At 40.3% G+C, this 13,111-nt stretch overlaps 1 protein-coding gene across 2 annotated transcripts in view; it reads right to left on the reverse strand.

Annotated features, from left to right (window-relative positions):
• Positions 1-13,111, reverse strand: part of GSK3B (glycogen synthase kinase 3 beta) — a 60,550-nt gene that overhangs the window by 23,680 nt on the left and 23,759 nt on the right. For both annotated transcript variants that reach the window (XM_035140439.3, XM_035140437.3), the window contains exons 4-8: positions 12,300-12,410; positions 7,558-7,688; positions 5,925-6,031; positions 3,646-3,743; positions 2,012-2,107 (exon numbers count right to left, since the gene is read on the reverse strand). In XM_035140439.3, coding sequence (XP_034996330.1) covers positions 2,012-2,107; positions 3,646-3,743; positions 5,925-6,031; positions 7,558-7,688; positions 12,300-12,410 — 543 coding nt within the window. The remainder of the gene's footprint in view (positions 1-2,011; positions 2,108-3,645; positions 3,744-5,924; positions 6,032-7,557; positions 7,689-12,299; positions 12,411-13,111) is intronic.

A 13,111-nucleotide genomic window follows, 5' to 3' on the forward strand; every position in this document is an offset into this window, starting at 1 on the left:
AATTGTCATTAAATCATTTTTAGTGAGGACAGGGTGTAAGGAGCTCTTTCATGGAGAAAATAATCCCACTGAAAGCACAGAACCTGTTTGTCCCCAAATGAGCTGACCTCTTAAGCATCAACATTTCTATCTTGCCTGAATTTAATTTAATTGTCCCCATCCAGCCAATAAAAGGCATTTGAGAAACCCTCACTATCTGGATTAGATGAAAATGAAAAACAGAGTTGGGCGTCTTCAGCATACAGTACTTATAATGCCACATCCCAAAACGTGCTTGTCTCTTCCAGCAGCCACAAATTTCAAAAGAACTAAACACTATTGGGTAGAACAACAGCCACTCAATATTACCCTCAATGTTGCTCAGATAGGAATGGAACTATCAGAGTGCGATTCCTGAATACTGACAGCTTCTAGCAACCATATAGCGTACAATCCCTAGAAACTTTGTTGCAGATGGTAAACCACCATAACAAAAGTAGTTTCTATTCTGTATTCTGCCCTAATTCTGGATTGATTTGGATCATGGAGATAAATATAATCCAAGGGTCATTGGAATTACAACCCTGCTGCCTACCCATCATCTCTTCCTCCAATTTTGTTCTCAAAATTGATTTCAGCAAGACCTCAGTTAAGAGGAAATGTCTACGCTCAAGTTGTCCGAGGACTAAATATCTGCAGGAAAACACACTCTGTCCCCAGGGCCGTCTCAAGCAAGTCGGGCGCCCTGGTGCTGAGGCACGGAGATCGCTCCGGCGCCCCCGCCCTCGCAGCGCGGCTTCGCCGTGCAGCGCCCCCCCCTTGCCGGCTTGGCGCCCTGGCGCCCCCGGGACTATACCTAGAGCAGGGCCTGTCTGTCCCATTCACAGCTGCAACCCTTCCCTCCAGAAGAATAATGTGGCAAGGGGGAGAAAAGCTTGCCCTGGCATCCACAACAGAGATGAGGCAACTGCAGAGCTTGCTTCTCCCCACCCTGCTCTTAGTGAGCTGAAGGGAAGCTCACATTGGTCTCTGCCACTTTACAGAGAACCAAGTACTAAGAGGTGTGTGGATGTATGTTTTTTGCTTGTTTATAACTGCATTGTGATACTCCCCTGTGAGGCAGGAAATTATTCTATTTTAATTCTCTCTTTCACCTAAAGAAAAATCATTTAGGTTCGGAATACATCAGGCCCTGCTTGTCTCCTTATTGGTGTGGACAACAGCTATAAACATGAACAATAAGGATCTCTATTCATTTTTCTTTTTTGTTAATAGCTGGAACATTCATGACGAATATGATATAATAACATCACCAAATTTTGTATAGTGAAGTGCTACTGTTGAGGAATCCAGTGAATACTTCATTCCTTTCTCTCCCTACACACCTCGGTTTTCTTTCACCCCTTCCAAAAAATACACTCAGCTTTCCATAGCCACAATGAGCACTCTTAACCTTCAATGGGCTTGGCGGGGGGGGGGGGGGCTTTAAAAAATCATTCCTAAAAATATTTCGTACTTCTACAAGCCTTGGGGTTAACCTGAGCATACTGCAGCCTCCCTCTTGTTTCTCAGTTACTTTGTTTCAGCTAAAATCCTATCAATATTCACCAGGTGAATCTCCTGTTAAATGGGGTGAAGCTAATCTAGTAATAAGACACCCTGAAACCTCCATATTTACACAAGACACCACACACACACACACACACACACACACACACACACACACACGAGAGTTGGCTATGAAGAATAAAGGGTTGGATTCCCACTACATAAGTAGGAAGGGTGGGGTGTAAAGGAAGGTGCAGTTGAAAAGAGAAATATGTGTTTCGCCCCATCTGACTGGAAGTGCCTTCCAGTTACAGTAACAAAAATACTATTCTGAACATGGTTAAAATACACGCATTAACATTTATAGGACCACTGAGTAATATAGTGCCTTGGTTCTGCCCATTACCGTAACTTGTAAAGATTAATGTATAGACCTCAGTGTATCCTCTCCAGGCACCCACCACTATTTCAAACAGGCTCTCACCTTAGTCCATGGATGTGCCTTAATCTGGGGAAATTTAAATTCAGTGTAGTTTGGATTCATTTCTCTAATCTGTTCTCTTGTAGGAGTTCCAAGGACCTAGAAAATATAAAACGTGGTCTATTAGCACCTTGAAACAATATAGCTATTGCAGCCAACATCTGTAGCATGTAGCACTTATAGTAAAAGGAATGGATGCAAACAGGAACGGCACATCTAGTGATCTCTCCAACTGCGGCCAAGTTTACATTTTAATCACTGGCTGTGTTTCTTACTATGCCCTGGAGTACTGATCACATAATTAATTCAAATGTGTGTAGGACTATGCACCATAATTAACATTATGCAGACCATCTCTGAAGCACTTAGATAATTTTGTACAAAATGCACTTTAGATAAGCCAAGTGCTACTGTAAACATACTTTATTTTACTACCAAGAAAAAGAAGAACCTGCATATGAGTACATTCCATATAAGAAATGCCCTTTTTTTTCTCCTCATGGATGATTTGTGTCCAGCTCCGTTAAAAAACATTGCCTTTGATGGGATACAACCCCTATCTGCAGCATCTGATCACAGCAACTCAATCACAGATCCTATAGTCTACGAGACCTATTCAGACCTGCATTTGCAAGCACAAAAGCTGTATAAGGAGCCAAAGCACACAGCATTTTCTACAACGTGGACATGTTAAGAAAGACTTAAAATTTTGCTGCCAAGAGAGAAGATGAACACTAAAAGGACAACAGCTATAGCAGAAACTCCTACAGAATGAATTTCATTGGATATACATCAAGAGGTCTAAATGAAGAACTAAACTGAATATGACGAACTGAACAAAATCTATTATTTTGTCTGCATAAGAACTATATATCTGTGTGCATTTATATAGGTTTGACCATTGAATTTTGTGGAGAACTATTTTGGGTTCTGTCAATCACAGATTGAAAACCACCCCTTGATGCTGATATAAGCCGACCTAGTTTCACAACTTATTCTCTATGTTCCTCAATTCCAGGCATGCAATTCCTTTTGACAACTTCTCTGGCCCTGATATCTATCACATATAAGTTATAGGGCTCAGTTCTTTTTTTGAAGTTGGGATTGCAGGGATACACAACCAACTTAGAATTGGGTCAAAATACATTGAAGGAAACTTCTGAGTCGCAGCAAATACCCCTGCTCCACAAATAGTGATGAGATTTTCATAGCTAGGGAAGACTACTTGCTACTGGATCATGCCACAATTAATGAGCAATGGACATTGTGAGGGGTGTGGGGAGCAGGAATCATTATGTCTGACCATTTGGTAGTGATTCCAATACATATTTTTGCACTTTTAGATACGTTTTCTGTTTTATATTTATTACTGATTTAGGTTATTCATATCCTGCTTTTCATGGTAGAAAGATTCACAAAGTGGGCTTCTTGCATTTCTAATGTAGTGAAGCGACTCTGAGTGCCCTATGTGCAGAAGGGGTAAAAGTTACTTATTTACTTACCTGGAAAAGAAAAGCCAGTATTACATTTATTTTTAAATATAAGGAGCATTTTATATAAACCAAAGTCACATTAAAATTATTATTATTTCATTTCCAATTTAAAATGATGCCCAAATTAAAAAAAAAATCCCATACCTTGATTATTTCCACCAACTGATCTACACCACTGTCGCCTGGAAAAATTGGTTGTCCTAGCAACAGCTCTGCCAATACACAGCCTGCAGACCAAACATCTGGGGGAGGGGGGAAGAAACATAGGAAGATATTGTGGGTTACATATATCCATTTTCTCTCTATATATATATGTGTGTGCGCACACGCACACGCACGCACGCACGCACACACACACACACACACACACACACACAGTGTATAAATAGACATAGAAACAGAACAGTAAGGCTTACTTTACCAGGTAAGCATTTAGGCCACTGCAGAGAAGCACCAACAATGTTCATACAAATGGTACCTTATATGAATCTGTACCAGGTCAAAACTTGCAAAGCAAAATTATATACAAAATTAACTCAGTAAGATGGTGCCGGTGTTCTTTTCAGATTGTGCCAATTTCCACACACACCCCTCCTCTAATATGAAGTTCATTCTATTCAATAGATATTTCCATTTGTATCTCCATACTGCTGCTCACATTCCCACTCACTCTCATTTCAGACCTTGATGCCTTGGCTCACCACCTTCCTCTCTAACAACATCTCTGGTAATTTCAATGTGTGTCATTTTTTAAAAATGTGTTTTCAGTAAATGTGTTTTAAAATGTGTTTACAGAGCCATTATTGTGTTGGACTAGGACAGGCATCCTCAAACTTCAGCCCTCCAGATGTTTTGGACTACAATTCCCATCGTGCCTGACCACTGGTCCTGTTAGCTAGGAATCATGGAAGTTGTAGGCCAAAGCATCTGGAGGGCCGCAGTTTGGGGATGCCTGGACTAGGACCTGGAAAACCACAGTTCAAATGCCCACACAATCATGAAGCTCACTGGGTTACCTTGGGACAGGTACACACTCAGCCTAACCTACCTTGCAGGATTATTGTGAGAACAAAATCAGGGAGGAGATCTATGTATGTCACTTTGAGCTCCTTGGAGGAAAAGTGGAATATAAATGTAATATAAATAAAATGTTTATATATACAGTGTAAAACTAAAATCTCAAAAGAGGAGGAAGGCATTGTGCATTCTGACTTCTAGTTTACAAGGAAGGAAAAAGCAGCACAGCTCGAAGAAGACAACTGAACACTACTGTCTACAATATGGTATTGTGGTAAAGAAAACCAAAGTCACTTTTCAGGCTGCAAGAAAAGAAGCCTAGTTTCCAGTATTTTAGAAATAACAGTGCTCCTCTACCAATACTGACAAGATGCATGTAGAGTACTCTGCTTCAGTCTCAGGTATACGTTAGAAAAGCCGTCCCCAATCTGGTGCCTTCCAGATGTTTTGGACAACTCCCATCAGCCTCAGCTAGCAGGCTGCACTAGAAGAATGATCCTGCTATGCTGGAAAGGATTCAGGGAATGCTTGATGTGGCATGCTGAAAATGATTCAGGAAACAGCAATGATAAGGCAATGGACTCATTAACTGGAACTATGCATTTTCAGGTGACTGCATAAGCTAACCATATCAGCTAGAAAACTGAAGATTTCACTTATTTAAATGCAACATGGTGGCAAACTGGATTTATACTGGGAGACCCAGATTCAAATCCTCAAGCATCCATGAAGGTCACTGGATAATTATGGGCCAGCATCGCTATTTCTCAGTCTAATTACCTAACAGGGTTGTTGCAAGGATAAGAACTGAGGGAGAAAGGCCATGTACATTGTCCTCAGCTCACTGGAGGACTGGCAGGATTTGTAAAATATGCAATTAATTAATTCAATAATCTCTATGCCAGTCCAGGGTCTGATGCCATAAACTTCCTTGCAGCCCACTTTGGGTAACCTTTATGCCTTTTATAGTTGGGCTGTCTCACTAAAAAGCATAGCTTGCATCCTGCAGAAATAAACAAAGGTGGCATTGTTGATATGGCAAAAAAGGACCAGAAAATGCCACGATGTCACACAGAAATAGAGGTGGAAGGTCCTGAATACTAGAATTTGCCTCAGCACCATTTAACAGGATTCTGAAAACATAGCAGATGAGAATCTTTTATCTTGATTTTCAGTTTGGTGTTATAATGGAACAGCAAGGGTCACCTACAATTCATTGCAAATACTGGATATCCATGTGAACTGTAGCTTTGCGGTGTGTGTGTGTGTGTGGAAGTGCAGTGTTCCATAATAGCTCCTCAACAGGGGTTTGATGTTGTTGTTGCATTTCAGCATAGTTGTGATTGTGTAGTCTACCATTCTGATCACATAAAACATAAATATTTTAAAAATAAATACACACATACCTATACTGGAGGTATAATCTGTAGCTCCAAAGATCAACTCTGGTGCCCTATAGTACCGAGAGCAGATATAAGAGACGTTAGGCTCTCCACGAACTAGCTGTTTTGCACTAGACATGAAGAAAGAAAAAGGAAGATGTTATTTTTTAAAACAAGAACAAAAACATGCAGTGCAATTAAACAAACAAATGTTATTTTGCTTTAAGATGAAGCTTCATTTGCAGCTTTTCACTACATAGATCTCCTGTTGCATAATACCTTTTCACTTTTCCCAAGCTGGGAGAAGGCACAGATGTTTAGGCTCAAGAGAACCACAGGATCCGAACTACAGAAAAGGCCCAACATCTTTAAAAACAGCATGGCAGCTGTGTTATCAAAATATTCTGTCTCATTATGAATCTAATTCAGAAAAGGATACCACTGCTATCATATTCAACAGAGAGAGGGAGTTAAGACACCATGAAACACATTAACTGTGTTTTAGCTTCCTGGTCTTTGCAATACAATGTAACACAAGGTACAATCTTGTCCCCAATGCTGTTTAAAGCTATACAGTATAAGGTCTATGGATGCAGTCCTTAGGAATTGGGGGCAAAGTGTCATCACTGCTCTACTTCGCCATAACATCTGAGTCACAAGGGGTTTTACATGATCTGGGCCATTCTCTGGGTGCGCTGCTGGACTGGATGAGGGTCAATAAACTGAGGTTAAACCTTGGAAATAAAGAGACACTGTGGGTTGGTAGTTCCCATGCCCACAAGACACACCACAGCTAGGCTACTGATGGGGACAGACCATCGCCAGCGCATAACTGCAGCGCTCAGAAGTCTGGACTGGCTGCCCGTACATTACCAGGTCAGGTTCAAGGTTTTTGTATTGATTTTAAAAACCCTTAAAATGCTTAGAGACTATTGTAGTTAAGCAGTATAGAAATTGTTCAAATAAAATAAAATAATGAATTCCCCAGACACTTAAATCATTCATTCCTGTATTGGACTAGAAATATCCTTATACTGTCAAGTCTTACAAATTTCAACTACTCCATTAGGCACTAAAGTCCTTCTAACGACCTGCTGGGGTCAAGAGGAGGAGGAGTCAAATGTTGCACTCCCAGCCGTGCCAATGAAGTGGTGCTGCATAACTACTCTTCCATCCTCTCCTGCAGCCTGATGAATGGCTGCTGCCAAGTGACAGCCGCTGGCGAAAGAAGACTGGCATCTGAGCAAAGCAGATATTGTATCCCTTCACTTCTATGTTGTAACGATAATGCCATTGTGTAGTTTGCCTGTCTTTAAAATATTTACTTTCAGACAGATTTTCTTTGACCATATTTGCCACAAGGCTAATGCATTTATTGCAATGAGACTTAATGTGTGGTGCAAAATGGCCTAGTTGTTGCTTCGCCATAAACTTCAATATACATACCTATCCAACATGCATCAACCATGAAAAATTTACCACAAAGGCAATCACGCACACTTTGTTCATTTCCAAAATTAAGTGTAATACAGTTATAAATGGCAGTGGCATTGTCATGCAAGCCAGAATAACCACAACTACTGAAATGGAGCTCAGGATAAACACCACTGTCCCCCAACTATGTTCAACTGGACTAATTTTTGCCAGAGACACTTACCTTCCAAAATCACAAAGTTTTAGGACAGCTGTGTCGGGGTCCAGCAAAAGATTTTGTGGTTTTATATCCCGATGGCATATTCCAAAGGAATGGATATAGGCTAAACTTCGGAATAGTTGATACATGTATAACTGGAACATAAATAAGAGATTTTAAAATAAATATTATCTCCCATACTAAAACATGGCAGGAAGTTTAACATACTAACTTTTCTACAATGCTTGACAACTAAAAATATGGTTAAAATCAGCACTTTGATGTAATGTCCAGTGTCCTTTTTTAAAATAATAAATGTATTCTGTGTTTTATTTTTTTTCTTTCACACTTGTCTTCCACTTCAGAATTCAAAGCAGCTTAATAATAGAAACAATCAAAACAGTATCAATAAAAAATAGAAGTATAAAATTATTAGAAAGATACAATAGCAAATTCTAGTTCATCAGTTATTTTATCAATTAAACTAATTAACACCACTTGGTATTCAAACCCAAAGAGGTTTAACACTTCCTCCTCATTTATAAAAATAGAGAAAAGCTGAATACTACCGGTATTTCAAATTTTATGGAAACAAGTACTGTGGAAAGCTGAGAAAATATTTACATGCAAGAAAAAAGAATGAAAATCGAAGGGAACAGGAAATACAAAAATATTTTTTAAGAAAGGCCCAACTGACAATAAGAGACAATTTAGAACAATTTGCTTACAATCTATTATGAACAAGTTATATTTCAGATTCTATGGCAGGATTTGATTTGCTCCCCAGAGACAAGCTCTGACTGAAACTGAGTACTGTAATGTCATTGTTGATAAAAGACTGCTCCATCTTAGTCTCTGAAAAGAAGTCTACACAAAAGAGTCAGTTACTGGATGGTCAAACTCCAGAACAGGTAAAGAGTATTAAATACCTTGGGTTACTGTTCAATATAGTATTTCTTGGACCACATATAGACTCCATGATGTCCAGAAAGTGAATACAAGTGAGAGAGGCATAATGAAGGGTGAGATCTCTCTCACAATTAAGTTACAGAGCTCAGCTCTTTTATGGAGTTCTACTGTGGTGATAGTCATCTGAGAATTGGGTTAAAATACATTTTAAAAAACTTATTGGTGTCCCTACAAATACCCTGCCTCATTAATAGGAGCGGTCTTTCACTCTCTTCCAAAGCTATGGGACATTATTTATTATCAATTAGACTTATTAGTTGTTTGTTACCTGTGGAGACACAGGAAAGAAAACCCATTTGGCTCAAGCCACACCAAGAGTATCCAAAGATCTCCAAGGAGAGATGCATACTCTATTTTTGCAGTCAGCAAATGGGAAGCAGACTAGTGACTAAACCAGGCACCTAGAATGATCTAAATCCACCCCCTTTTCAAATTCCTATTCACTGCATTTACTGCATTAAAACTATTTGATTTTTATTTTATTTGTCCTAAATGTGAAACAGGGGTGCAAGATCTGCTATCATTAAAATATAAGAGAGAAATGAAAGGGGTAGATACACAATAAGCTTGTTTAAGTTTTACTCAAATCCGTACTCTGAACTCTATGGAACCATTCCATCCTGATACTTAAATTTATATTTTATTTGTATTTATATTATATTTATATTGTATTTAAATCCTGATATTTGAATTTAAATTTCACCTACTAATGGGTGGCTTCAATTATCCTCACACAGAGGATAATTCCAGGCATGTATTCCAGGCATGATGAGGAGGTAAAATGTCTAAATATCCTTAAAAACTGTGCCATAGTTTAGTTGGTCATGGAACCAACCAGAGGGAAGTCAGCCCTGAACTTAATTTTAAGTGGCACGCAGACACACAGAAGCTAGTGCAAGCTGTGCTTTTGAACCGGCTGGGAAAAGTGACCACAGTACAAACAAATTCAACATATATGTAAGTGGACAACTGCCAAGAAAATCAAACACAGTCACGTTTAACTCCAGAAATGGAAACTTACTCTTTTAGCGAAAGAAATTTAAGCAGACAACAAAGGATACATAAAATAAAAGACTGATCAGCACGTTGCTAAAAATAGAATAAACAACGACAAAAAACTTTAAATACATTAGTAGCAGGAGACTAGCCAGGGAGCTGGTTGAATCACTGGATGAAGAGTCAAAGTTGTGCAAAAGGAGGAAAAGCAGACTGAGAAGAAACTGAGTGACTTATCTGCATCTGTCTTCACAATGGAAGATAAAGGGTGAATCCACGCACCTGAACTTTAAAAAAAAACTGAGAAACTGGGGCAAATTGTAGGGACAAGAGACAAAGTTCTTGTACTTCTGGCCAATGAGCCAAGCCATTTCCTCCAAACCATGCATACCTGTTAAAACAGCTGATGCCACTGGGTGATGGGCAGGGTTCAATTCTGCTGCATGCTGCTTTGCCAGCATGTTCCCTGTGGGCAATATGTTGGCAAAGAAGAGCCTTTGCCCCACACCCGTGGGTCAACCTGAGTGACAGTTGGGTGGTACCAAACATCTGTCAAAGTTAGCCGGGATGGGGGAAAGATAACTATCTGGCCTACTGAGCCAAAAGGGTTCCCCATCCCTGTTCTAGGCCTTACTGACAAAGTAAAAACTAACATAACATATTGTCTTGTCAAATCTTGTGCTGAAGTCTTGCCTGTGGGTTTCCCACAGGCCGCTGGTTGGCCACTATGAGAAGAGGATACTGGACTAGATGAGCCATTGGCTTGATCCAGCATGCTCTTCTTATATCACCAAGTCCAGATGGCATCTACCTGAGAGCATTTAAGAACTCAAATGTGGAATCGCTTATCATCTTGCTTTACTTTTTTTTATTAACATAAAATAAAAATGCAAACAAACAAGAGGTGGGTCCTTCTGCATCTATCATTATATTACATCACATTTCTAATATAACAGCTTTGTTTTACTACTGGAATGGCTCATAAGAAGGGGACAGTCAAACAGAGTATGTTACAATAAAAACATCTATGGATTTTGCTGGTTTTTAATCGAATTCCTTCTGTTCTACAATCTATACATAATCCATACTCTTTAAACACACTGAGGATCGGGGGTGGGGGTGGCAGCACTGTCTTTCTCTAGTTTGTTCACCTCTATTAGACCACTTACTAAATTTGAAAAAAAATTATTACATCTGGGTCACTGGGGCAGAGGACTGGAACCTGCTCTTTATAAGCAACAGCCCAGGGAAAAGGTGAAAGCTATGAAGCCTCAGTCATAGCAGACAGGAAGGCAATAGTGAGGAGTATGCTACATTAATCCAGCTTCTGAATTAAGAACAGTGTACTCCCAAGAGTTACAGGTAACAGTAAAGCTAATGGTGTGCTATTAAAAACACAAGTGGTAAAGATATTTCAATTAATTTATTGTCCAAACACATGCCAGGACATGTCAAGCAGAAGCTATTCATCAGAACAGAATCAACGAAGCTATTCCTAATCAGTATCTAAAATAGGCCGTGTCGTTTTTGTTTTTTTAATCAGTACTTTCAAGATATTGCAAGAATCAGCCTTTCTAGTTTTTTGGCACTTTGCTATATAAGATGGAAACCCATTGCATATGGCAAATGGAAGCTATTTTGGCATATGGGTTGTATAACCTATACAGTATAAGTAATAAAATTGTAAGAATGTCATCATGCTTCTGTTCATGGGGCCACCACTGGGTAGTGCTGCGAACTACAGCATGATGACCAACTAGACCAGGCATCCCCAAACTTTGGCCCTCCAGATGTTTTGGACTACAATTCCCATCCTCCCTGACCACTGGTCCTGTTAGCTAGGGATCATGGGAGTTGTAGGCCAAAACTTCTGGCGGGCCGCAGTTTGGGGATGCCTGAACTAGACTCTCAAAGCTATTGGACCATCACAGCAGCTCAGAGGTAAAGGAGGAGGAAGATAAAGGCAGGGCATCCCTGGCCCAGGCCAATGAGTGTGTGGGCATCCCAGACAGGCAGACTGGCTAAGCCAGCCTTCAGCTTCACAACTGCAGTAGACCAAGATGGAAAAGGGAAAGCAGCCATGCACAGCTCCTTTCAGATTGGAGTTTGAAAGAATCAGCAGTGGGCTAAATTTTCAAACCTTCCCATACACCCTTTGTTGCTGCCACTGCTTACAAAATTAAGGGGAACATGGCTGCCGCCACCACAGCTGTTGCTGTGATAAAGAGAAGTTTGTATTTTAAAATTCAGCAAGGGGGGGCATTGCATAAAAGTTGGTAAGGTGTACAGGGAGGGGGGAAAGGGTTGGCAGGTAGGAGATGGGCTGGAAAGCAGGGGTAGTAGCCCCTAGCAACCTAACAGAATCATAGAATTGTAGAGTTGGAAGGGACCACAAGGATCATCTAGCCCAATCCTCTGCATAAATAAAAACATACGAGTGTCATCTGTACACTTCCCTCACCATATGCAACCATCTATGAAAACTCATTGTAGACATGACAGCATGTCTAAATCAACCCTCATTTAGACAAGCCGGCATTTCCTTTCAAGAACAGGGCGATCTTATGGTATATCTTAGCTTCCCCTTTGCAGTAGCAGCACTCTCCCCAACCAAGTGTCTCCATTGTCAAGGAACTCTCCAGAGCAAAACTGCATAATGTTCAAGAGGCTGCCATTAGAAAGAAACAAAGGGCATTAGCAGACCCATTTCTACCAACGAACATCTAAACCTGATTGCTGCCCTACGTCTGATGTAACAACCAAGCAACCAACCATCTAGGTTATCATTTCCTTTTACCTACCTTCACAAATATCATCGGGAGTGTCTGCTTGGCCCGACTATAATGCCTGGCAACTCTGTATACTGTTTCAGGAACATAGTCCAGAACCAAATTAAGGTATACCTCATCTTTCTGGAAATGCGGAAAAGACAGAGATGAAGAAGAAAGATTATATGAAACCAGAAGTATGGTATTTTTCATGGTGCTTTTTACAGGAGGGAAACCATATTTTTTTAACAAAATCTTGTTTACATCCATAGACCATAGACCAGTAAATGCATTAACTTTTGTAGCACCAAGACAACCCATGCCTGTAAATGCCATATCACGCTGATTACATTTTTTTCAGTGCAAATGAGGCCAGGCAAATAATAGGATTACTTTGACCCATATTTCAACCCCTTGAAAAAGGTATTGCACATTTGAGATTTTACAGTGTACAGTTAAAATACTGCCTCTGTAGGCATGTGCGTTCCAAATGATCAGCATGTAGTAGCAGATGGCAGGGTGGGGCAGTGGCGTTCTAGCCTCTGATGTCACTGTTGCATACTGGGAGGGTGAGAGGGAGGGGACAGGCAGCAGCAAGGTTGGCATGGAGCAAAATCACTGGCAGAAGTGGTGGGGTGCCTTTGCTGGGCAACTGCTGCCTCCCCCCCCCCGGCATCCCATTATGCAGCAATGATGTGGGCAACCAAAGATCAGGTGAGCACTACTGCCCCGCCCTGCCACATGCTACAGCTCCTTACCAGAGTCTCTCTAACCAATTAATCATCTGATTTAGCTTTTCTCTTTCTTTTCTTTCTTTCTTTCTTTCTTTCTTTCTTTCTTTCTTT

Source organism: Zootoca vivipara, chromosome 15 (genome assembly GCF_965207765.1).
Source record: "Zootoca vivipara chromosome 15, rZooViv2.hap1.1, whole genome shotgun sequence".
NCBI classification, from domain to species: domain Eukaryota; kingdom Metazoa; phylum Chordata; class Lepidosauria; order Squamata; family Lacertidae; genus Zootoca; species Zootoca vivipara.